This window comes from Anopheles stephensi, chromosome 2 (assembly GCF_013141755.1).
Source record: "Anopheles stephensi strain Indian chromosome 2, UCI_ANSTEP_V1.0, whole genome shotgun sequence".
Classification (NCBI taxonomy): Eukaryota; Metazoa; Arthropoda; class Insecta; order Diptera; family Culicidae; genus Anopheles; species Anopheles stephensi.
In genome coordinates this window covers 25315970-25343369 of record NC_050202.1, presented here as the reverse complement: position 1 = coordinate 25343369, position 27400 = coordinate 25315970, and the positions used below count along the sequence as shown (strand labels likewise).

At 44.4% G+C, this 27400-nt stretch overlaps 2 protein-coding genes across 6 annotated transcripts in view; both read right to left on the bottom strand.

Moving 5' to 3' along the window:
• The window catches only part of LOC118505915 (protein unzipped-like), a 64177-nt gene extending 38840 nt beyond the window's left edge, over positions 1–25337 (bottom strand). Inside the window, exons 1-3 of one of the 5 annotated variants that reach the window (XM_036042380.1) lie at positions 25262–25337; positions 21933–22525; positions 634–674 (exon numbers count right to left, since the gene is read on the bottom strand). The gene's annotated coding sequence lies outside the window, so the exon portion shown is untranslated. Of the gene's footprint in view, positions 1–633; positions 675–21932; positions 22526–25121 lie in introns of all 5 variants that reach the window. The other 4 variants (XM_036042378.1, XM_036042379.1, XM_036042381.1 and 1 more) reach the window with 4 other exon arrangements.
• A 724-nt stretch (positions 25338–26061) lies between these two features.
• Positions 26062–27173, bottom strand: LOC118505911 (pancreatic triacylglycerol lipase-like). Its single transcript, XM_036042370.1, has one exon. It carries the CDS (start codon positions 27143–27145, stop codon positions 26123–26125), a length of 1023 nt encoding a protein of 340 aa, XP_035898263.1. The 5' UTR covers positions 27146–27173; the 3' UTR covers positions 26062–26122.
• Positions 27174–27400: the final 227 nt, after the last annotated feature.

Below are 27400 nucleotides of genomic sequence, written 5' to 3'. Positions count from 1 at the left end.
CAGTAATCACGGGGGCGAACGCCGTCAACGTTTCAATAAGATCCTAAACCCGTCACAAGATCCAAGATTGTCTCATTGTAGGACTTTCGCACTGTTACGGACACTTACCGGATCACCAAGATTTAGAGATACCGGGAACAACACAACCAAGCGAACCAAACGGAAAGTACGACGCTGGTTTCTGGCGCTGCTTTCGGGGACATCTCTGTACCGCATGGTCTACATTTTTTGGGGCTGAACTGTTGTTTGTCTGCTGATTTTATCAAATCAACGCACGCTGCTGTTGTGCCCTATTTGTTTGACACACGGTATTCTGACGACGGTTGACCAACGCGCGCCAACTAACCCGAGGCAAATTGGGAGAGAACTGATTTTTATCGCCCTTTAGTTGGTTGGTTCGGGGTTTTTGGTCTATTCTGTTGATTCGGTATTGCGGCGTACCAGCAGATGCTGTATGTATGTCAATGTCAGATTTTATTATGCAGATGGTTTTATTTTGACGGGTACAGGCGAGACGGGCCAACAGATAGGATAGAACGATGTTTGCAATTCAAAAAGCAAGAACTCACGACCGAACGATGGTCCAATAAAAACTCCAATACAATATAAAGGAGACACTGTGTCCATATTTACCTTTTTGCCTCGAGTGGATCCACTTCAGAATACCGGATCAACTGAAAAGGAATAGAGAGAGAGAAATAATACAAGTGGCCTGTTAATACAACATACTTCAAATCGGAACCTCTACAAAGAACTAATGTTTGCCCGTGTACGCTGCAGCATCTCACTCCCATCATCCACCGCCCACAAATGGCAAATATTTACAATCATTACGTACTTTGCACACAACCAGTATCCATTTATCTTGTGGCCACAAAAATTGCGAACCAAATTTCAAATAGCGCCCTTCTTAAAATATTTTCCTTCTACAGAGATTCCATCCCATCTACCCGGGCTTTTTCCCGTACCCTGAAACTGGTCGATTGTTTGCATGCCCGTGCGAGATTGATTGTATGTGATAGGGTCGCGGTATGGTTTGCGGACTTTTCCTATAAAGAGAAGTAAGCGAGCTTACTTTAAGGCTATAAGTTCAGGAGGGTGCTTGCTTCAGGGCCCGACCGAAAGATCGTAGAATTACTCGCACCGCTTCAACGCTCGCAGATGATATCAGACGATTCGCATCTGTGCTGGGACTCCGAACCCACCCAGTAGTAGTTCCAGTGACGTTCGCTTCCCGTTTCACGCTATCTCTCCCGTGTGGCGTCCTCTGCTACGAGGACCGCCACCTTTGACCATAAATCGATTCTTGCCTTTCTCGAGAGATTGTACTCGGAACTCCCTACTGCGAGCGGGATACGGCTGGCAGAAGATACACTATCTAGAGGGGGAGCTCCTCCCATTGCGGGGTCCGCATTGTGCTGAATGAATCCGAGCGTTGGAGCTCTTGGTGTGATAAGCGATGTAATGAAAAATACCACCGACCGGTCGAGAATGGATGGTATTTAAGATTATAATTATAGAGAAGCAAGCGGACCGCGCTGGGATGGGATAGCAGTGATAGCAGACCGGCCTTCACGATGGACGGTGAACGTGCCGGGTTATACGTGTGTGTATCGATTAATTTATATTTAAATTAATTTCATCCTCTCGTGTGGTGGAAGACTAATGAGGGGGACACTTATCGGATGTGGACAGGATGTTGACATCGCTACTAGCATCCAGCTCTATTAAGCATCCAGATTTTTCCACTTCTTCGTGGCAAAAATCTCTAGACAAACAGCGATAAGCAGCGCAATATTCAAAAAGTATGTCAACGATTGCATAATTCAAGTTGCGCGTTTTGGTGTACATGTACTTAATCTTTGGGCTATGGTTTAACAATCGCTGATAAGCGAGAAGTCTTAAAATTAGACCTCTTCCACAAAGTAACGCGACCTCTGTGAACTCGTTGCTGGCCAGTAAAAGATTGAAGAGCTCCCGGTAGTAATAACCTCATTTTAAATGAAAGATGAATAATCCTTAGCAGAACTGTAATCACTTTGAGACATCACCATTAGCTAGAAACTTCTCGTACAGAAGACAGATTACGAATGATTCATGAATTGCACAGTAAAGTGATATGATTCAAGCATGCGCTGCGTTGTGAACGAGATGCTACGAACTCTGGAATGCTTGCTCCAGTTTTTAATCCAACCACTCAGCGCTGTTTCCCACCCTTTTTCGTACGAAAAAAAAAGAATTGAATGCCCGGACACAAACACACACGCACAATGGCATTTTGCTAGGTGCCAAAACGTTCCAACCGACCCCGGAAAACTCTCCCGCTGCGTTACGGCCATTGTTGCAGTAGCATTGTTGTGTGGGGTTTAGTGCCTTGGTACCGGTGCGAGAGAATGCAGCAACCCTTTTTTGTTCGAAACGCGCGTTCCATTAGAATCTCACACCCTCCTCTAGGGCTGTGTGGGAAAGCCACCCAGAAGCCACCCATTTCGGTTTTGGTGAACGATGGATAGCATAATAGGTGGTGACGCTAACTGACGCTAAACGGATGAAAAGCACTCCGGGACACGTACTACTATAATAGCGCGCCGGGCAGAACCGCAGCAAAAGGGGTCGGATGTATTACCCGAAATTGAAATCGAACAAAGTAAAGAATAGATATAGCACCAGCTCTGTGGTGGGTAATTGTTTGAGAATCAGGGAAGGAAAGTATTATCCGGTTTCCCAGTTTGGGCATACCTGCTCCACACACCTGTACAATTCTTCTGAAGTTACCTGATGTGAATGTGATAATTGAATTATGTCTATTGTCATCATGGTGGCCGCGAATTCTTCTAGGGTCAGTTCCTTTTAGTAATCCTACGCTTTCGTTTGTAATTTAACTGATACTGCCCGCGAGGTCAAATTGAAGAACTGGCAAGATACTTTCGCGATGCAACATCATCATCTCGCACGCGGAGGCCTGCTCCGGAGCAGCCTAAAAGAGAAAGTTAATTGGTGTAAATCAAGTAGGTCGACCCATTGACTGCTTTGGGCCCGCGCCAACCAGCATTTCTTTCTCTCCCCTCCTGGTGGAATCTGGCGCCTTTACAGACGATGTGTGCTTAAGTCGTCGACTCAGCTGCTACCGGTTGTCAATGGTGATCCGGCATCGGCCTTCACCACCAGACCGTATCCCCGCAGGTTCCGTGAAGAAAGGTAGAAGCAGAGAAATGGATATAAAAACAACCAAAACACTGCATCGAAAGAAAAACACAAGGACAAGCAGCGCCGAGGTAGTTCATATAGCGTAATTAAATTTCCACCGAGCAGCAGCAACAATTCCCGTTCCCGTTTCTATCCTCTCTAGTACTTCTTGTGCACGCATTTTCTGCGTTGTTTTTGTTTGTTTCACTTCACCATTTTTACTCGCTGGACGGTGGATCCGCTTTGCAGCTTTTGGATGAACACGGGACAATTGGAAGGTTGCGATGATATAGCAAGGGAATAAAAAAAAACACACAGCAAGAAGCTTGTAATAATGCAAGAAGAAAAAAAACAACATAACAAACGAAGAAAACGACAGAAAAGTTTTGCGTCCTATTCATGATGAAGGCCCGAAAAGGAAATATTGGGTATGACAAAAAGTTTTTAAGGTTTAAGTTTAAAAACTAGCATTCAACTTCGATAGATATTGGCGAATTGAATGTTCCAGAAAGCAAAAAATGCCAAACAAAATAAAAGCCAGTTGGAATGCCAAAAAAAAATGGTATTTTTATCACATATTTGGTCAAAACATCTTGATGATCATCTATCCACCTTGGTCCGCAGGCCCCGCCAAATGAAAACCTTAATAAAAGGAAACCGTGGAACATATTTAACATGCGGAAGTCCAAGATCTTCGATTGTCTGAAATTTCCTCTTTTTCGACCTGCTTAATGACCTGTGCGCTCATGTCTGCCATATAATAGCTTACTAGACTTTACGATACCACCGCTAAGTTGGTTAGTCAAACTTCATTGTGGGCGCTAACGGTTCGGATGGGATTTTATCGCCGATCCTACCGTGAGACCGATACTGCTATCCCCTCGTCCATCTCGACCGTTGCCAAAATATCTAAGCATGAACAGAACAGTAAAATTAGAACTATACAAATAAAACAGAGGATAAAAAATCCAGCAAAATACACATTCGAAAAGCTAGAAATATAATCCTAACAAAACGGAATAAACAACAAGAAAAGGAGGTTGAAACAATATCCCAATTTACAAGAAAAAAATATAAATACTAACAAATTAGAACAAAAACTGAGCGAATAGGTTGATTGATAGGTTTTTATGAAATGCATCTGAATCTAGCGCATTACTCCACAGTAGAAGAAGATACATGACGATAGCACACAAATGTTGTACAAATAGAGACAAACCATAAAATTGTATTGTAATAAAAATATATTATTTTTTTATTAATAGTGGTGAAAAAAAGCATACGAACATGCCCGAGATAAGGCAAAACCCCATAGCAGGAATATATTTGAAAATTTTGACAGATGTTGGCAATATGGCGACGCTGCATAATACTGGCAAACTTGAAAAAACCAGTCGATTCAACGTTGTTCAATGACATACTGCTTTTTCCAAAAAAAAACTGTCTTAAAATTTCGTCAGATTCCAGATAGAATCAATAAGCGTATCTCATTTACCTTCTAAAAAAACACAAAACTGGAAATAGTTTCGTAGATAAATCATCCGTCACCGTAACGCTCGTTTCATCTTCCAACTGCATAAACTTCAAGAGCAGTTGGTTTGAAAACCGGAAGCTTTGGCAACTTTATGACGCACCCAAAATAAGAGCAACAAAAAAAAAAACATTTCACCCGAGCGCGAATGCTGGAACGGTTAATTGATTTATCGCATTTGTGCAATGCCCGTCAGTAAAAGTTGGCATGTCGTGGCCTTTCCAGTGCGGTTTTCAACTGCCCGGGGAATCTGCTTGCCTTGAAAGAAAGCAGAACACACCACGAACAAACTGCGCAACTGATAGACACGGGCAGCGTTAACAGCATGAAAAATGGTTGAATCTTTCATTTAATTATTAACTCTGCTTGATGAAGATGGTTTCGGGGGGATGGGATAAGACTAGGTTGCCTGGTAGTTCTAGGACAGATTCATGACGCTTTCGGGGCATTTGTCTGGGGTTTTTTTTAGTGAGTAAGATATTTCAGTTACACAAATTCGGTTCGGTTCGGTTGTTATTAAAAGCAAATTTGTGCAAACGAATGATTTTAAGGCGGTGTGTAATGGGCAGGCGAATGGGATTCAAACGTAATTAAGAAGCTGTTTGTCGTGATACGCCATAATTAATTCATTTCGGGGTGGGTGCAATTCGTTGTTTAGGAGGTTTGTAAATTTTGGCCAGGAGTAGAGCACCAGGTTCAAGTGTTTGAGTGAATTCGGTCGCCCGTATCTAGGACATTATGCATGGGACGACAGTGATAAGCTTGTTGTGCATAATTTTACGCTTTAATTTGGCTGGTTTTTTTTGTTGGTTTTGTTACGGAACGGTTGTTGGGTTAGTTATAATTTAATTATGAGGTTTGGTGTAGGGGTTCTTTCCTTCTTGTTCTTAAAGAATCTAGAGTACTAGTAGACATTAGGGTGTTTGATGATTTCAGTAAGGAAAACGATATTCCAGCATGCATCTGTAAAACATTTGAGCAGCGATTGCAAAACAATAAAGGAAGAATAGATAACCTGATTCCCGGCCTGTGATGTGGCGGAGCTTATAGCGACACCAGTCTTCACACGGCAGGACCGTGGATCAAATCCCATCTGGACCGTCGCTCCGTACGGAGGATTGACTAACCTGCTATGGGTAAAATTAAGTTACAGAAAGCCAGTAATGGTAGGCCAAGATCTTTCAAGGGTAGTAGACCCAAAGAAGAAGAAGAAGAAAAAGACATTCAATTTCTACAGAATATCTGCTTAACGCCATGCAAAATTGCAACTATCAATAGAGTAATGAAAACAGATGTTTTGGTTATATTTTTATCGTCCAGAGTGGTTCTAGAACTCTGGACGCTAGAATTATAACCATTTAAATGCACTAAACTTTTCAAACAACTTTAAATAATTTTAAAATAAATGCTTTTCTCATAGAAAATATTGAACAGACAGTTTGAATGGAAAGTTAAGGAATTTCAGCCGTCAAGCGTCAAATCAAGTACAAATCGGAATTGCTTAGCAACATAATAGAAGAAACATTTTTTAAGATTAATAGGAGCATACGTGGGACTGTCCGGTGGCCGAGGCGATAGCGACGCTAGTTTTCCAACGGTAGGACCGGGGTTCAAATCCAACTCAGACCGCCTCCTCGTTCGCAGGACTGACTATCTAGCTATGGGTAAAATCAAGTCACAGGAAAAGAAGCGAGGTTGTAAGCTAACGAAGAGCAAAAAGAAGAAGCATACCTGTAATGCACGATAGAGGAATGTTCAATCAATAACAAATTGCAGGCGGAGTGGTTAATGGAAAATCCACAATAGGTAACATGGATGCACAACAGTAGTGGAAGATAGCGCCCCTTCTATGTTAAATACCGTACGTTACAATGATCACCGTACCATGAAAAGGTGTGGTAATCCTAGAAATTAATAGCACATCGAAACATTACCTTACATTTTATCACCCCCCAAAAGCGATGGAAGCGATAAAACACCAAGACACACACAACGCAACCGGAAAAGCGAGTACCGATACTCGCCTGTCAATAACGTCAAAAATGCTGACGCGAAGCAGCACCACGTGTACGTTCCTCCTTATGACCCAACTAGCACGGGAGCGAAATATTCGCCCTTTCGGGAGTATCCAGGGTGTAGTATTGCGTAGATGGATGCTTCAACCAATATAATAAAAACACGTTGAATAAATAAATACACAACCCCACACTGCTCCGTCTCTCCCTTTTCTAATACTATCTGAAATAGCCTTGAAAAAGGCCAGTAAAACCATTAGACTCCGTACAGCCCCAGGAATACACCGTACACATACGGGAAGGTTCATGGACGTTTGGTTCGCGTGTCAAAAGCGCGTGAGTGGCAGCAGCAGCATTCAAATGTCCTTGTGTACCGGCGCGCCACCAGCAGCAGGCTCATGAAAAATAAATCGCAAAGCAATATAAAAAGCATTTCCCAGCACACAACACGCGCTTTTGTTTGTTGGTCCTTTAGTTTTTTTTTTTTTTTTGGGGAATAGGTCCTGCTTTGCAGAAGTAGGTCTTCAGATGGTAGGCATCGAAGGAAGGGAGAAGAGTAAAGGACCCGTTGGCTGGGTAGGTGGTGTTTGAAATGTGATCTGTTTTGCAATTTCTCTTGCGGCATACTCCGTGGCCAAAGTGTGCCAAAAAGGTCTAAGTGTTTTTCGCTTTCTGCCAGGCACATCTCTTAAACGGAATATCGCCCGTTGAAATGATTTGCCAGTGCGGTTAGCTTGGAGCGTACGGCAAAAGAACAGTATCAAGTTCGTTCAAGGGACAAGAGTGACAGCGATGAGTGTAATTGTAGGCGAAAGACAAGACACTCCTTGCTGTTCCATTTCTCCAAGACACGCACAGCTGGAACACACGGACAGTAATTCAAACTGTCTGTACCTTGCTATAAATTTTCAACATTCACGTACACTGGATCGAACATCCCTCCAGAGGTATCATCACTCTTGGAAGGCGAATGTTCCGAGTAGAATACTAAATAGGCTGCAATGCGACATTCAAAGTTTTTCGTAGCACATGAGTACAACATGAGTTTAAAAATAATTCTACCTATTTTCAAGCTCCAGGTTCCAAGCTCTGCACTCTCGAAGGCAGATATCTCGTCTACTCCCTGAAGTGCCCGCTTCCTAGTACCTAGCACGAATTAAAGCCAATGAGAATCGTCGTGATTGAGCGAAGTTGAGCGTTACCTTCACCTTCATTAGGAGGCCAACAGGCAAGCGCCCTGCCCTACTCTCCGTTAGCCCTTTGCCTTTCCGTTGTCGATGAACGAGGCCAAGTACTGGTGGCATAGACATTGGCTTGATTGTTAGGTCTCGCGCGATCGATAGACCCGGCACACCAACGCGCGGACCAGGGTAGAAAGCCTTCCCGAGGTATTATCAATCCTTTCACCCTACCCTTTAACCGCGCCTTACCGTAAAGCGGTATTAAATATTTAATTTAAACGGATTACTTGGTCTTCCGAAGGTGAAGCCAATTAATAGCGGAGCGGGAAATTAATTCCTTCCCCAAATACTTTGATTGGATTCGGTATCTGTGGAACCTCGGGCGGGGTATGGGAGAGCTGATGCTGGCTTGTACACAGTAATTTAAATACATCTCTTTTCCGAATGCGATTGAGAAGGCTTTCTCGAACCGTGTAGGGCAGAGCATTTCCGTGAACGGAAGATATAGTGTTCCATTGTAGGGATAGCGGTTGGCGCCCGGCTAGTCTCCGACCCAATCTTGACCGTGGTCCATTCCGGGGATGGTAAGTAAAGGCGCCCTCGGTGAAAGGTTCTATTGGATGGCGAATGGCGCGTGAAGAATGGATCGATTTCCCGCTTACAGCAAACCCTGGTAGATGGTAACCTGCTAAAGCGCGACGTCCGTGAGGTTCGTGTTTTAACCGTCCCAAAGGATGCGGTTTAGAATGGCGCAGTGTTGAGACAGCGCTCATAAACAGTCGAGGAAGTAAAATGTAACGAAAGCTGTACAAACCACTAAACTATCCCACCACCATTCGGGAGGTTTTGTGTGGCTCTGTCGCTCTTGCTTGACTGCTTCTCTGTTGCCTACCTTGCGGGAGGCAGCAAATAATTTCGATTTATCGAACGATCGCCCCCTATCGTACTTGCGGAGTAGTGTTTGAAATGTTATGGGGTCTCGCTTATCGCTCCGAACCGATCATCGCATGTTGCAGTTGCGGAGCGCCCGTTTTCCTTTACCCGACTGAACGCGGTTTAAATTGCCGGGGAATTCTGTCTGTTTCGTTCCGGTGATCATATGAGCGCGCGCTATTGAACTTTTTATGAGGTTTCATTTACTTTTACGATCTTTGCTAGGTTGGTGTTTTGGGGCGGGGGTTTATCGTAGCTGCTCGATAACTACTAGCGAGCAATGGAACATCGAGTTTTAGTGGCCGTTTTCTTAACCCCTCATTTGACATTTGTTTTTGTATGCGAAGTTTAATAAAAGTGTTTCCTTGGCACTGTTGTTTAAAATGTCAATTAAAGGCCATTTGAAGTAGTTTCAATTAACAGATGATTTCAAAGCAATAAAAACATTCATCTCATCATCAGTTGATTGCCATGGTAGGACTTCTCTCTGTGCAACACATATATGACATATTGAGCCTAATATTATGCAATTTTTAAACATAAGTGTAATAATCCAAGAGCCGTAAATTTATTTATTAATATTTAAAGTGAGGTCTCTGTCTATCTAAAGTAGAAAATGATTTCGGTTTTCGCAAGAATATCTAAAAATTCTTTTTTTTTTTATTAAAAGCTCATAGTAGTAGAACTAACAAAGTTTCATGCTCGAAACATCACAACGAAAAAAAAAATTAAGTTATCATAGCTTCCAATAGAAGTTTTAGAAGTCATGTCATCATTCAATTTATTAATACTTTAAGCAATTCAATAAAATCATATCAAGAATCGCATTATAACACAGATATAACACATTGAGCCTAAATGTATGCAAATGTCTCACATACGGACGTTGATAAATACTATCGATAGGACAAAAGAAGTTAATTCCACTAAAAAATAGTCTTTTTAACTCAATTTAAAATTTAAAAAGGCTTCCACCAATCGATTGAAACATTCCCCCGAGTCGATCAATTTGTCTCGTCGTCGTACGTCATTTCGCAGCTCTCGCGCCTGACAAGGGGGCGCATCTGTAGTTTGTGCTCTCCCGTGACCAATTCTTCCCCCGGTCCCAAGCTCATTTGCTAACCGTAACGATCGGGTAATAAATTTCAATTATTTACCACCGCAAAGGAAAGGCTCATTTCGCCCTATCTCTCTCTCTCTCTGTCCCTATGAGTGTCACTGGCCGCTCACACAACCAGCCAAACACATGCTTCGGCTATCTTAAGAAACGTGCAAATCTGCACACCGCTAATGTCATTTTCCGCCTATTTGTTCCCGCATGGCTTCCGCCGTTATTCGATTCACGTGCTTTCTTCTGTGCGGAAGAGGGGGCTCCTCTTGTTGTTGGTGGCTTTTGGTTCTATTTTCTGTTTTCCGCGTGCTGTGCAGTGCGCGGTTTCCTTTTGCCCGGCCCGGCCTGACATTCCATTCACACGGTGGTGAAAAGCTGTGCTTAGTCTCGCAGCTCGGTGGAAACCGCAAAAATGAAATCGCATCAACTCGTGTTCGCTTTCCTTTGTGGCACCGGCTCAACGGATGTGGAGTAACTGTCAGACTTTTGGGACGAGACTACCGGGTACGGGTTGGAACAGATTTTCTTAGTAATACATTTTTTTCCCATGCATGGTAACCTTTCGCCGTCGCGGCTTTCAGGAGGTTAGTTGGTGTTAAAATGCAACCCCAATGCCTCCATTTTCTCTTGCCGGTTTGACAGTTGGAGAAGCATGATAACATGCAAACAATGCCAACGGTTGGCAGATGCTGACGTGTAGGACAGATAGCTGAGGACTTCCCGGGAGCAAGCTCACCACAACTAGCGACTCTACCTCATTAGGTGTTGCAAATATTTTTTTAACTGTCAAAACAATGCAACCACTTTTGAAAATGTGACAGACATGTTGCTCCTAACCTAAAAAAAGTTCACACTTCTCAATACCTACGCTAATACCCTCGTCAAGAACGATTCGTTTCAGTATTTTTGTTTGCCCATCCACCACCTTCAAACGACGCTAATGAAAACGTAAGCCAGTGCGATTAGACCTTAATCGCTGGCACATTAGCAGACGGTTTAGGACCATTCCGGTCAGAAAAGCAACTGCACACAAAGAAAAAAAATGTTAAAAAATTAAAGCGCCATTTTTGGTTTGTCTTCCTGCACAGCCAGTTAGACAATCGCAGAAAGAGAAGAAGCACAATCTCATACTTGCCCGGTAAACACAGCGTCGTTCCGCTTGCTCAGGGTCAGCGTGGTCAGAATCGGAGCAGCGCATTACTTGCCGCGATTTTCGAGCATCGCTTTCAATTGGATGCTTCTTGGTCGAGTTCTTCTCCGCGTGTCTTCGTATTTCGCACACTAAATTCATCGTGGTGGTTGTTTTTGTTTTCTCCCCCCGGAGATCAAGTTGCTAAACCCTAACGCGCCCCGGTTGCAGTTTAAATTTAAATTGCTCTTCCTTTTCGGCCTCTTATTTTTGCATCCCGTTTGACCGCTTGGGTTGTTGTTGTTCTTTTATTTTTCGGGGGAGATCTTTTCTCTCTCGCTTGTTGAAGCTAATATTTCATTGCCTACCCGCTCATCTTTTGTTGTCAGCCCCCAGGTTTTGTATCTTTTGTACTTAAGATGCATGAAAGTTTATGTTATTTTTACATATATTTGTTCCTCTCTTCACCCCCTGCACGATGATGTGTTCCGCCGGCTTATGGGAAGCGACCGGTACGATCTTCACACAGATTCTTCCATCTTTTTCCACACCCAAACGGGGAAGACGTCATGTAGTCGTTTCTCTTACTGCTGTTGCCGTCTGTGGCCTCGTTGCTCCGCTCGCGTAATTATTATTCGCCAGCATGACAGTGACGATCGAACCGGACCCGAACCGGCGCTGGGCTCCAGAAGTGTTCGCCCAGACCGGTTAACAAACGGGTACGATGATGTCATAACCGCTTCTCCTTCGTTGGTATGTGAACCGTCCATAGCGAACACATTTTAAAACCTTGCCTTAGCCGGAGCCTTTCCTTCTCTCACGGCGTGTATTGCGTGGCTTGCGCGAACTGTGTCCTTGTCCCAGAGAACTCGCGCCTGTTAAGTTTATTGCTGTTAGCAAAAAGATGCGTGTTAAACTTTTGATGCCATTTTTGGCGTAGACCGGCCGACCGGCATTCGAAAGATTCATTGTTCATGGTACAACGGTTTTATTGGCTCTGAACGCTTTAAGAATCAATTAGGCACATAGTAGTAAATACGCCACCATACGGAACATTCGCTCAAAGTCAAAGTCATACAGACGGTGGGATTGGTGTGATTATTTTGATTTCTCAAATATCGATCAGTGTAGGCGACCACAGAGTTTACGTTAGTTTAGTGCCCTGACGTCAGACGCCCGCTCGAGCGTTTGGAGTGGAGGGGCTTGACATCTGTCAATTTTTTTATAGCACACCAATTATGGCAAAGTTGGTAATAACAAGGTCAGTCTCCTATCTTCATAAACAGCTTAGAATTGCCTTTGTTTATTATTGCGAGGCAATTTCGCTATTGCAATTCCTTCACGCCTGTATTTATTCCCAAAACACGACGATTCTAGACCGACATTTGTTAGGACAACTGTGTTGCATCTTCGTTAGCTATTCAGCATCCAACAAGAGTCCACCACCACTGTTTACCAAAAAGCCATCTCTCTCTCTCCCCCCTCCACTCTGAACGTTTATTTAATCGGCCCTCCCGGTGCTCTGTGTTTGCCATGCGTGCGTTCCTTCTTCACCGGCAGTCACATCTGCATACTTGCGCCGGTTGTCTGCCACGGGATGAAATTTATCTCGAGCACAAATATTTACACATCAATTAAGTGACCGGTTAAGTTTGCAATGATGACGGATGGTTTTGCCGTAACGCCGTATGTGCGGATGTCCCGTGGTCGTCAATTCCCTCCGCTAACATAAACGTCAAACAGTCGGTCATCGGCAGGGCAACAACTTTGGGGCGAGTGAACGTGAAGTTCATTAGAGGAATTCTAATACGGGGAGACACGTTTTAATCGATCCAAATGCTGTGTAATGGATCCACACCGGACCGGACTTTCTCTGCTTTCTAGCTGGGCGTGATGGACGATGGGTGCAGATTGATTTTCCTCCTTCTTCAAGGGGTTCATCAGATGATGATGATGATCGTTTCATCTTTCACGTCATAATCGACGCCATAATGTCGGCCCCTTTAGCTGCAAAGTCTGAAGGGGTCCATGCGGCATGTGTTGTTGGTGATCAATTAAGAGTAGTTATGGGGGATGGGTTCACCCGTACGCAGTTCGCCAATTAGCGAACGGTGTGTGTGTGTGTTTGTCTGCTTTTTCTGTCCACCTCCTAACAAACTAATGCCACCACAAACTCTTCAGAAATTAAAGCCTTTCTTTTGCTGGAGGCTTCAAAGCTAACGGGTTGGGTGTAACCGATTGTGGACTAACGGATAGGAGAGAACCTCTCGGCGCATTAGGCTTTCGAGTTACCAAGCGTGCGCTCTTGCACGGGGTGATGAGCTGTCAAGTGTCCGTGTACGTAAGAACCGGTCCCAAGACCCACACTTCTAGATTGCCGTCAACGAATCAATCAACCGTTGGTTGGGCATGAGCTTCAGACTCCGACGTACATTTGCACCACCGGCATACGGGTGATGGCTCGCAAGGTATGTCTTTAAGCCTTGCCTTTGGTTGTGTTCTGTGATGGGCATACCGGGGGCATCCACATTCCAGCGTGGTGAAAGGATTTGTAAAGCATCGGTACACGTCACGATCGTATACCTAGAACTCGAAGCCCCCGTAACGATCATACCACAGTCAGCATAATTCTGTTGACTCACTCTTCAGAGTTCGTTCCGTGCGGTTCAGTTCACCAGACGATGACCTAATGCATTTACAACCCACAACAACGTTTGGCTGATTGGAATGCCACCGTCTACTCAGCGTATCTCAGGATACTGTTTTGATTCTGCACAACAACGTCATGGTTAGTTTGACGCTACATGATACTTTAAGTGAGGTAGTTCGCACTGATGTAATTATCATGTGATGACCTGCTTTATCTGTGTCTTTCTCGGAAACAGATGTATTTATATCACTCCAGATAAAACACATGACAGCGCCAGTAAAACCGCAAAGTTCAAACAATTAAACAAGGCCATTAAGTACTTCCAAAAATAGCAATCGAACATACGATACGGCACACGCTGCCCATTAAATAATTAAACCGACCCGAACGAAACAGACAAACAGATCGATTTATTTGGAGTTGGAGTTTTTATGTGGACCAGGCTTTTTTTTGTTTTATTCCTCGATTCCTGGAAGCTGGACGTAGTCAGCGATTCTGTTGACAGATCTTTTGCAATCTCAATTGACATCAATTGAGCGGGACAACTGATTCATCGGCGAATCGGTAATAACTGGAGCATTAAATAGAGCACAAACGGAAAACATTCTCGAACTGGGCATGGTCATCAGACAGAGTTTGTTGGCGTTTCGTTGTCCGAGACCATGCGTCGTCAGTGCGCAATCGAAAATTGCCCCTATTTGGGGGATCGCTCTCAGGGAACGTCAGAGACATCATATGACAGATTCGTTGACAAATGTCTTGGAACAGACGAGCCACAACACATGGCTTGGAAACGTAAGGCCCAGTTTTAAAAACAATCGTCAGAATTAATGCTACTGGTATAGAACGTGAAGAAAACCCAAACAATCACTGCGCCCATCGGAACAGACAAGAAACAAGGCTTGTCTGGGCGTGCATTACAGCAACGCTCACAACCCCCCCGGGGTAATTAGAAGCGTCACAGAAATGGACCAAAAAAAAACTCTGTTCAACACATCTCAACCGTTGTGTAGCGTCTGTGCTGATAAGTAATGCTCGCTAGCGTCCATCTTGTACCACGCGCGACAAACACGGTACACGTGTCGATTGCGCTCCAGTAGAAATGAAGAACATCAACAATCCTTCCTCTCGAGGGAGACCCATTCGGGCTCATCAAAGTGGAACTAAAGGGTTGATGGCGGGGATCTCGTTACCTCGTTATCCTAGCATCGAAATGCAAAACCTTGTCAAAAACGGAGTACCACCTTCAACGGAGTCGACAAGATCGTTTGTTTACAGCGCGGCACGACGTACCACCCTTGCAATAGCTACATCCACAGCGCATACACTCAACGTTGTCGCTCGAGTTTCATCTCGTCATGAAAATGACATGAAAAAAGAACGACGCCTTCCCTGTGCGAGAATCATGATTTTCCGTCCCATTTGCTACGAGCAAACGTGGGAGAGCAGTAGCAGCCACTAGGAAAAAAGCCTGGTACGATACCGTCATGTCGTGCATTCCTTTGGACAGCAGCACGGCGTCTGAACACTCCCTCGCTTTTCGTAGAGCATTGCAGCGTGGGTGATGCTATAAGATGGTTGCTGCTTCAAAGCCTCGCCACTGTCAAGAATGATAATTGCCTGTGACTATCGGAGCACTCATCATAACGATTCCCTCCAGAGTCCTGTGCACTTCTTCCCCAACGAGCGCTTTACCGGTAGCTCTTGTCCGAGATTTATAGGACACGCCGTACACTCGTTAAAGTTGAGATAATCCACAAAAGATAGAACGGCTGGAGCTCGAGTGGCGCGCGCGAATAGTACATTATGTTAATGTGCAAAAATGGGATACGAGACAATTAATGTGCTGACAGCGCTGCCCTATCAGATATAGTTCAACGTGGACACGTCCCACCGGCCGGAGTTATAGCTTAATCAACAAACACTACGTTACGCTGTCCCTTTAAGGATTAGTTCTACAACATTGGTCTGTTTCGGTCAACTGAACTGACGCCTCGGGGGTGTAGCTTATCGAAAAGCCATAAAAGTTTCGGTTTACCCATTCAGGCGTTACTATTTTCGGGGGATGACGGGGGTAATTCTCTCTTTGTGTGACCGAAAGATGTCAAGTTTTGGCTTCCACAATCTCCTCACTCAACCTCGCATTTTAGGCGTTATTTTTCGTTCCTTTGAAGAGGTCGCAATGAACGGCTTCCTTCGTCTCTCGAACCTTTCATCTACACGCATTACACGGACGGATTTGAAGTTGTACTCCGCGAAGAGAGACACGATTTAATTGAAGAGGTGATCGCTAGATTCCGGAAAACTCTCTCTGAAACAGTGGGCGAAGCACCATTTGAAGTGACGGACAAGCAGACAGTTGCCGTCACTTGAGACGGTACACTTGAGCGAGCTGCCACCGGTCGGATATTTCTTCTCGCCGGATTTAAAACATTGGATTCGGGCGAGATTAGATAGGCTCTTTTTTTGGGGCGCATCAACGGTTTTTGGCCAGTAATTAATAAAGTGAAAAGGGCAAATCATTTGCTTGCGCTGCACATTAATTCCAATAACTCAATTCGCCTAACTAATGATAGAGCTTTTAACGACGCCCTTTGTTTTTCCTCCGGGCGAAGACTTCACGTTTTGGTCGTGTCCGCAAATGAAAACAATGAATTTAAACCGATGTTAGGTTAATTGCTCAATAAAAACCACCATTTGGGAATTAGTTTTCCGGTGGTTTGCATTTGTAACTCGTAGTTCCGGGCTAGATGTAATCCATGATCATGGTCGGTATCATAAGCGACTGACGGGGGTGACTAGCTTCTCCGACGAATGCCGCCACTTGGACATGCGATTTCAGGTTCGGTGGCGCCACAAATGGGAGCATCCGCGGTTCTTCTTCGCGGTCTCCCAACACTGGCGTAGTTTTGATGTACCGTTACGACGGTTAAATAATACGCGATATGATGATGAAGCTTTTTGTGCACTGTAAGAGCGTAACGCTAAAAGGGCCTACGTCAGAACGGGTGGGGAATCTTGGAAACCCCTTTACTAGTGCTCACTTTTTTCCGACATTTCTTCATCATCATCATCATCATCAGCCAGCGCGCTGGGTAGCAAAGAACCAGCGAAGCATCGCGATGAGTCATGTTCTGTATGTTGTTGTTCGGTTGGCCTTCAAAGCACAGAAATGGGAGCACAGCATAGATAGGGAAATTAAAATGAAATGCACAAGCCAGAAGAAACGAACCGTCCGATTAAGGTATTAGATTATAGCGTCCGAGGGAAACAAACAAACGAACGGACACCGGTGAAGCCCTGAGGCGGACTATGATGAAGCATTTTAACGTCTTTTTTCTGAACTGGCTAGAACTTGCTTCAAATCTACAGCTACCTCACCGATTACAAGTCATCAAAACAAACGCACCAGAGTAAATGCCGATGCGAGCGTGGAATAGGGCGAAGAGCACAGTGCCTTCATCTCTTAAAACGGCAAGAAGCCAAAAAAAACCCGGCAAATCATTAACTTCTAGACTTGTTGAAGATTTCTTGAAGTTGCGTTTTTTTTTCGCGCGATGCTCACTCCAGCTTTTTGTGGGCTAATACTCTTTCGTGCCTGTTGGACATTAACTACACCTTTCCGGACCACGTCCCTTCCCCACACCACAGGGCCTTCTCTCAATGTGCTACAACTTTCTTTCGTTTCCCTTTTTTCCACGATTGGGAGAATTCTTCCAGAAACCAGTTTTCTTCCCGTGATAAAGATTGTATTTGAGTGTTGTTTTTGCAGACGCACGGACGCAGAGAAAGAATATGGGACGGTGTTTTTTTACCGTACTATTTTCCACCCGATGTGCGATAACGTAACGCGGGAAACGTTTCTCTGGCGTTTTGCTTACTGGAATGCCCCGCTGAGAAGCTTCTTTACATTTGTTCACATCCTCAAAGAGCTTCAGACATTCGTTGCGTGATGCTTTCTAGACCCTCTTCGAGCATTAGCTGACTCTCGCGGTGAGGAGTGCTTTCAAAAAAAGGAAAAGTAATTATTTCCCCAACTGGAAAGTAAACTTGAAAACAAAACCCGATAGAAAAGATAAGAAACCTACGATGGTGTAAAGGGTAGCGTGAGCCCCCTTTCGGTAAATGCACTCGGCTGGAGAATGCAGGTATGAACCAGTCTTTTGTGCTGTTAATTGACACTTGCACAGACGGGAAAAGCACCAACCGACATCGGAGCATCCTGTTATTAGAACGCATTCCTATCTATTTCACGCGCACACAAAACATAGGCGTTCATCAGAAGGAACGAGCTTACCACTGTGGCTAATGTGAGGTTGTGGTCTCTTAGAGTGTTGCGGGAACATTAGTTCAATCTTCAATGTTCTGTGAATGTGTTCCAGAATATTTTAGCTGATAGAACTATGGGTCTTAACGCGGCAGGACCGGGGTTTAAATAACATGCAGACTGCCTCTCCGTACGCACTGACTGACTATCTAGCTACGGGTAAAATCAAGTCACAGAAAGCCATAAATGGTAGGCCGAAACCCTTCAAGGTTGTAGTGCCAAGGGAGAAGAAGTAAAACTATAAATCTTTATTAAAAGAAAGGTGATATCAAAGAAACATGAAATTAGAATGGAAAAACAATGTCAGAGTTACAATGCTTGTCAATTTTGGGGCACTGTTGAATATGGTTGGACAAGACACAAGAACACAAGGAGTACGATTCAATAAATGGGACAGAATTAGATTGTGTAATATACAAGTGGCCTGATGGTAGAGGCGATAGGGGCGAAAAGTCTGGGTGGGATTTGAACACCGGTCTTGTCGTATGAAGACCGGCGCCGTTTTTGCCTCTGACACCGGTCCTCCTCCGACTTTCCAACTATGCGGAATCATAAGTCTAGTAAGCCATGACAGGCATGTCCCACAAGGTCGCCAGGCCAAAAAGAAGTAGGAGAAGAATTGGATTGTTTAATATACCGAGGTGGCCTAGTGCTAGAGGCAAAAACGGCATTGGTCTTCATACGGCATGACCGGTGTTCAAATCCCATCCGGATCGTTTCCCTATAGCGAGTACTGGCTATCCAACTTTGTGGTATCATTAAGTCTAGTAAGCTAGAAATAGCAGGCAGAACCTAAGAGGTCGTTAGGCCAAAAAGAAGAAGGAGAATTAGATTGTTCAATATGCAAGCGGCCTGATAGTAGAGGCAAAAGAGGGACGCGTCATAAGGAAGGACCGAGGTTCCAAAGGTTTCCTCATGGACTGTCCATATCTATCCATCTGCATAATATCAATAAGTTTAGTATGCTATACACGATAGGCAGGACCTAAGAGGTTGTTAAGCCGAGAAGGAGAAAAATATTCAAATGTATGAAACAACATGTAACATTCTGATGGGCTAGATGCTTTATGGATGTTCTATCCGAATATTGGAGCAATACTATGTTCCGTGGAAACTCTGTCAAACAGATTATGTACTTTTCATTGTTTAAGACCCAGATCGTTGCCAGCCCTGTACAGAGTTTCCTTAGAATATGGACTAAATCTCGAGATTACCACATTTTTTACCATATCTCAAATACAAGACATCGGAGTCATTTTGAAGTCATTTAAATGTGCTCTTTAACACTAGAGATACTGACTCCATGATTTGTTGAGAAACTGTCAAAAGTGTCGATATTTCAAATAGCAGAAATGTGTTCAGGAATGTTATCTGGATCGCCTGTCTGGATATGAAACGCAGGACTGACATTGTAGTTGCGGGACAAATACACCATTAAAATCAGGCCTCCTAACCTCATGTTTCCTGAGAAGATGTAAGCTGTTATAGTTCCTCCATAAATATCTCAAAACATCTGATCAAACTTTAGCAACAAGTTATAATAAAACAGTACTCAAAAAAAGGGTTTCTAATAAAATCAATTTGATAAACACCGAAATTGTACAGATCCCTAAAACATTATCATAGACCAGACCCTCACTGGGATTGGTTACGAAACCGAAATGAATTTGACACATTGCCAAAACGCACTCCAACAGACACAAAGAATGATTCCATTTTCCCTACAGCTGACCCAAATTAGACTAACCCACCCCCCCAATATGATTGCCAATCAGGAAAAGTTGCCCGTAAAATTAGGTGAACTACTACCGTTTCTGCGTCTCGGTGTTTTATTGTTTCTCCTTAACTCCTAAAGGCTAACCACCTCAACTGCGATGGATTCCCACTAGAATTCGAACCCACAGAAACCGAACCGAGGCACACTGTTGATGACAGTCAACAGAAAGTTCGCTTTTTTCTTCTTTTCGGCACCAAAACTTCCTGTAATGCGGGGGAATAAAACTATGCCAATATTTTTCCTTTCCGTTCCGGCAAATTCCATTTTGCACAAATCGATGAAGGGTGTGTGCCCTGGTGAGTTCGGACGACCACCGTGTAGACGACTGTTGGCTATTCAAATGAAAGATGTAATAACCCATTTTGGGATCGAAAATAAACAAGACGAGAACCAAACGAAAAGGAAATGGGCAAAACATAATATTACCACTTCGAATTTGAATTGCTGCGAATGTTCTGAAACTGTAGCAGCTCAAAGCGTACAGAAACACACCCTGAAGTTTTTTGGAGGTCTCGCCATCGAGGGTTTGCCATCTGGTGCGAAATTGAATTGCTTTGGCGCTTCTTTTCTGTTTACCTGCGGCTCATTCGGATCCCGGGTGAACCCCGGGGATTGGTTTGCAACCAGGAAAATAATGTGTGTTTAATGAGTTGCGCAAATTATCTTAGCCCGCAGAAGTATGGCGACCGTTTACCATTGCGGTGGAAAACATGGGCAACGAAAAGGACGAAGCGAAAAGCATAATCCTCCCTGTTGGAAAATGATCTGAATGATCACGAATCCGCACACAGTTGAAATCTTTTGTGTTGCATGAAGGTCTGAACCCGAAACCGGGTGCTCCAATTTTTGGGCCAGAAACACCAATTGCCCAAACAAAACCCGCCCCGGAAACAGATTTGTGCCGCCTATCATCATCTTTTCATCGAGTGCGATTATTGCCATTCAATTTGTTGCCACTGTACGCTCATTGAGAAATTTACAAATCGGTCAGTTTTCTTTGCACTTCTTTCTGCTGCTCTCTTCCTGTCATCGCCGATCTTTACGGCCGTTTGTGTAGCTGAAGGATCGAGCTCGGGAAGTAAAATAATTGCAATGCAATTGTCGGTGGTGAGGGAAAGGCAATTCAAATGGAAAAGTTTCCCGTGTGAAGGAAAAAACGATACAAAACGTCAATCACTGAGAGCTTCTCCAGGGTACGGTCAGAGGGTTCTGTTTCTGTTTTCGTCTCTAGCAGATAAATCAGAAGAACAACTGATTTCTTGAAGATCTGAAGTATAAAATTTTCCTATGTTTTTAGAGATTTTCCAATCCGTGGTACATGGACTCTAGCCGAAACTGAAAAAAGTGCTTTGAGCTGGTTTAGGGAGAAGAGTGTTCTAATGCCTGTTGGCCTCGTATATGCAGAAGAACAATTGAGGAACCAGTAAGATGCCAAGTTCTCTAAGTTGTATAATTATTTTAGTTTTTTAAACTCATATAAGGTATATACCGATAGGTTACTCATGTCATCAGAATGGTACCAGACGACCCTGTCCGCTTAGTCTTTCAAGACCTTTTAGACGGACAGACTGACTTTTTTAAAACTTATTTTTGACTAAATGATAGTGTTAAGCAAATCTTTCAATCAGTATACAGATAATTGACATAAAAAATTAATAGTGAGCATGTAAGAAGAAAAACTCAAAATTCAGCTTTTCTTGATGAACTGTTGAGATTTTTTGATTGCAAAGTATAGATCAAACTAATACTTCTATACTAGTTATAAACGGAGCGGTCCGGTGGCTGAGGCAATAGCTACGCCGGTCTCCACACGGTAGGACCCGGGGTTCAAATCCCATCTAGACCGCGCCTCCCCGAACGCAGGGCTGCCTACTTTGCTACTAAATAAATAGGTAAGTTCAAGTCACAGAAAGCCAGAAATGACAGGCCGAGATCTCCCGGGATGGTAGTGCGAAGAAAGTAGTTTTTTATGTCTTAAACATAGTTAGCCTTAACCTATTCGAGAAAAAACACAACCTTATCGCATATCACAAATATGCTTCAAATGTATCAAATTTATGAAATCTGAGATGAAACTATACATTGCACTTACCAGAATGAGATTTTGCAGAAAGTTGAATAATTTGCGCGAATGGCGTAAAGCGTCGAATAATCCTTAACGTTGCTCCCTTTTTTTCACCAGTTTGTTTGTACCTTAAAACAAATCTTTTAACCCGTATTTCTAACACTTTCCCAAACTAGAACTGAATCATTTGAAAATATTTCCTTTTTTCTCACACATGCACCATCGCACTAGTGGATTGATTTTCCACTTCAGCACTGAGACACACCACCGTTGCAAACACGAAAAAACTCAATTCGGTTGGGAAATTTATCCGAGCCTCAAAACATTCTTGCCACTGGGAGTGTTTAATTAACACCTCCTTTTTTTCCTCCTCCCTTCCAGGGTTCTCACACACACACACACTCACACGCGCACTAATACAGAATCGTGTTGCACTATCCGACACTGCACGCCCCGGGAAAAAACAATTTAGAATTATTTCACCTAATGTAATTATTCAGCATGCACAACACACATCACCAGAACATGCTCAGGACGTGCGAAAGAGAGTACGCGCCAAAAAGAACGAGCTTCAGTTGTCCAGAATCGGAAAATCCTTCACCGCCGTGAGTCGAAGAGTCCTGTTGGGGAGGGAGGGAACAAGGGAGAGAGGAGTTATTGCGAGTTTAATTTATGACTCACCACAGTGCTGCTGCTGTGGAAGGAATGTTAGCCGTTTTCCCGATTTTCCTTTGTCCCTTCGCTCCACCACACAGACACACCGTGTTTGCTCCTAAAAGCAACCACAGATGAACACATTTTGCTCTCTTTCTAACTACCATCGTCTACCATATTACTGTCTCCCTCCAACTATCTACTCTACGCTACGCCCCAAGGCATACTGGATTTTGGGTGAGTAATGCTGTGTTTATGTTGGGCCTTGCTGTGCCGGAAAGGAAAATCCATGCACAAAGATCGAAGGCCAACACCAATACAGACGCGCGAGTTTTATCCTGCGATGACGGCATCTACCAGTCGCTGCATTCGGTTCTCTCTGATCCGTGTGTCCTTCGTTTGGTGGAGCAACGCAAAAGATGGAAAATGGGAAAGCATCCCAACCGTCCCAGCCATCCTGGCTCCAGCTCCCACAACACGGTGAAAGCTGCCCGTATTTGTTTGTGTGAGGGTGGCCAGCTAATATGTGGAGCGTTGCTACGTTGTATCGGTTACCATGGTAAAGTCCGTGTGGTGGTAGTGCTTACTGCGAAAAAGGACGAACCGCTTGGGCACGTTTTCCAGCAGCACCAGCTGCTCTGCTTTGCCAGGGATGCCAGAATTTGAAATATAACTTCCCTTTGCTCTGCTTCCGTCAGCTACTTCCTGTGCGCTTGTGTGTGTGTGTATGCCTTTGTGTTTGTTATCGAAACAACTTAACCTCGAACAAAGATGGAATTGTTCATCTTCAAAGGCAAGAACTTTGAACACCCGTGTTCACGGGCATGATACGCGCTTTAAAGGCAGGATGCTTTCTTTTGTGGAAAACTTTTCCTTTACAGTGGTTCTCTTTTTCCCCGAGGTTTAGCGGTATTGGGGGACGAATTTTTGGTAAGCAAATTATGCTGCGGTTTTGTGTCCCTTTTTCGATGTCGGTGTTCTTCCGGCGTGTCATAAGCACTAATTACGGCATGGAATGAATGGAGCGTGCAAGTTATCTACTCGGCTGGAGCTTATTTCGAGGGGACAGAGAAGCGTTTTCGTAAAAAGGAAACCAAGATGGCTAGACAGAACTTACTTATCATTAGATTCGATTAGAGTTAATTAGCAGTGAAATGTAAAATGAACGCTCGAAAAGTGTGCGGCTTGTCCGGCTGAGACATACGCTATTATGATTGTTAGCTGCTGGTTGTAAATTGTTGTAAGCGATTTAAAACCCTGAAGGAAGAAAAATAACAACTCTAATCGAAGGACAAATTGCGTTTGAGTTTTCTTGCTCGAACTCTTTGTGAGGCAGACCTACTTTATCACTCGGGAGGACTTGGCCTGCAATTTCTGACTTCCTTGGTTTGATTTTATCCGTAGCTAGATGGTCGGCTCTTCGTCGGGGAAACGGTCCAAGGTGTGATTTGAAAAATCCTATTTGCTGTTCATCGTAGATGTCCCTTCATTCGACAATCCTTCTGTCACATGCTCTCTGAAGATTTGTTTCGCAGCGATCCTATGCCAGCGAGCTGAATTCTTTTCTTCCCAGTGAAGCATAACATCAACATTAGCATGCATCATTTAATGCCGTAAAACGGTTAAGAAGGAGAACTCGCGAAGGTGCAAAAAAAGCCTGTACCATTCAACTCCAAACGACGAACGCTGAACAGAGGCGTTTCTCTAATCGCTCGGCCGTCGTGGTCTTTCAGCTATGCAAAGGAAACAGAACCAAAAAAAAAAAAACACATCAAGCAGGCGAACAATACAAAAAGCAGCTCACAATGCAATGGAAGGGAGAGCGCATTCTGCTCCTTGATTGCAACATCGCCTACACGAACGTAGGTGGGTTGCTTTGATGGTGAAAAACGCACGCTGCCGTGAAATGTTGATGAGAAAGGTTTGGTTCCAACAGCAACAAAAACAAAAGGATGGAGAAAGAAAGAGAGAGCTAGAATGACAGAAAAATCGTCCTAAAGTTTTGCAAACTTGCTATCGATTTTTTTGGGCTGAGTGTTGTATTGCCTGCTGGTCCTTCCGCCCACACCCAATACTCCTTCCCCCCCACAATGTTATTTTACGACGCATGGCCAGTGGTATGGGGAGCACTTTTCGTATACCGAGCAGCAGCAGCAGCAGCAGCACCATCATCAACCCCCGTGTGTTTGCTGCTTGCAAATGCTGGTTGCGGGACAAGAGCGTGCAAAAGGGGATCCTGTTTTTCTCCCGCGCACACGCACACAGCTAACGAACAGGAGGTGTACAGAAAGGGAGTGCGCGCGCGAGAGAGAGAAGGAGATAGTTTCCTCAGTTGGGATGAATGTGACGGGAGCCTTTCCTTCCTTCCGCCGTATTTAAAATGTCCTGGGCGCGCTCAGAAACAACCCGGAAGGAAGCACAGCACACAGGGTTGGTACGAAATGGTTAGACGCCGACACCGGCACCAGTCCGGAATTGCTAGTGCTGACGCCGGAAGCCTTGAACGCGGAACCGGCATCACAGTTCAAAAACACGTTGGTACACGCTTTTCTCTAAACTCACACTTTAAAACCCGGATTTAAAGCTAGCAAACACTTACACTGGTACACTATTTATTTATTGTGTCGAACACGTTGAACTAATGCGTACAGGTAAATGCACTTTTAATTCTCAACACTGCCCCGTTTATTCTAACTGTTTACCGTCACTATTGTTCTGCACACACGAAGAAACACGCACGTACGTCTGCTCTGGTCCGCGTTGGGATTCCAAATGAATGAGGCGGATGAATTGATTCGCATGAATTCAAGCAAACAACTGTCGGATAATGGGAAAATCCGGAAAGGGAGACGGCTCAGCGCAACAGCCGAGTAAATATGAAACCGGTGAAGATGTTATCATTTGGGTTTGTTTTTAAAGATTTAATGCAAAAATTTCACTACAGAAATAATAAAAATTTCTGAAAATAATCATGCATTGCATTTTGAGCATATTTTATATTTTTTTAAGCTTTTTTATGTGAATTGCCAAAATTAAAAACTCGTTTTCATATTAACACACCTTTTGGTGAAACTGGCGGAATAACAAATGTGGCCATTTCAACTGCCACACAGTTCAAGTGTTCGTTGCTTGAAAAATAAAGCACCGTATAAAACTTTCTTGTAACGACGCCTAAATGTATGCAATATATCGTACATGTTCAGATGTTGTGAGAAGCTCGTATGAAAAAATATAAGACATTCTTATTTTATCAGTTTTTAATTTATAAGATTGTAAAGTTATCGTTGTTCCCCGAAACAATAACCGTAATAACCGTAACCGTAAGTAAACTGTTAGTGGAATGTTTATCAACAAGAAAAAAATTAGCTTTCGCCAAAACTCCTATGAAGCATTTTCTGTAAACAGTGGTTTCGCCACACATCCGCTTCGATGGTCTTGCAGGTTAGCTTTCATTTACACGCTGAACGATAAACTGTTCTTTCCTAAACACCAACAAGTATTGTTTAGATACTACTTACACAAATGCATTAGCAAATTTATTCATCACATAAATCACCGCGGGCCTAACCCTGCGCGAAGGGCGAGTTAGAGTTGGTGGTCAGATGGTAAACACCCGACACACCACGTCCACGGTTCGACGGTTCACCGCCCATGTTGGCATTCGCACCGCTCGGAGTGCAACGTCCGGCCAGGATCTCAGCATGGTTGGCACAGCGCACCGACCGGAAGCCAACCGACGACGACACAGACTCAGCGTAGAAATCGTTCACACGGTTATGCGCACAGATGCCAGCCACATCCAGAATGCAGCCCGGCTGCGAGCGACCTCCGTTCGGGTAGAAGTTAGCCTGGGCCAGCGGCTGATCGAATCCAAGCAGACCCGCGTTCGTGTAGATTGCTTCCGTGTACTGCGCATCATTAGCGCCGAAGAGGTCGGCCTGGCCGGAAGAGAACAGCGGACCGGCCGGGTCCAAACCGATGATCGTGTTGAGCTGACCGTTCTGGTTCTTGCCAGCGTTTGCCGCAACGTGCGCACCCAAGCTATGGCCGATCAGGTTAATGTTGTTGCGGGACGCTCCGGTAGCGGACACAATGGTGTTGATCATGCGCGAAATAATCTCACCGACCGCTCCAACACGGTTACGGGCGGCAATGTAGTTGATCGTCTGCGATCCTGCACCCCAGTCAACGTTCACGATGTTGAACTCACCGATGCGGATGAAATGGTCCTTGATGCTCCAGTGCAAACTGGCATCCTCACCCTCCAGGAAGCCGTGGATCAGGAAGCGCGTAGGATGGGCCGGATTGAAGTTGCTGCCGGACACGGATCCCGCATCGTTCCAGCGAATCACCTGCGGATGGACCGGGTTGCGACGCGTGTACAGACGGAACACCACATCGTTCTCCGGGTCAAACATCGGTTCGACCTCATTGTCACCGGTGGGCACATCGTACGGGTTAACGTTGATCAGATGCAGCCTGCCATTACCGTCCGGGATCAGGGCCCATGGGTTGCTCTCCAGCGGGGCCGCACTGGCCAAGGCAGCAAGCCCAAGAATGCTTAGTACAACCGAAGCTGCTTTCATGTTTGCGACGACTAAATCAGTCCGGACCCCCGCGACACTCTTTTAAGGCGCAAACAGGAGTAGGACATTCCTGTGCATTCGAAGGGGGTCTTATCGATCGATTAAGATACGCGATATCTGTCCCTTAATCACTGTTCCTCCTTCCAGAACGTACACTGCTACTGCGTAGGAACATAGGGCCATAAACTACTACGTAGGGCACACAGCTGTGGGAGATTTAGAGCGAGACACAGAGAAAATCACTGACACCGTGAC

Bases quoted from the DNA above. Each gene is read 5' to 3' on its own strand.
- LOC118505911 (XM_036042370.1), bottom strand. From the start codon at position 27,145: ATGAAAGCAGCTTCGGTTGTACTAAGCATTCTTGGGCTTGCTGCCTTG.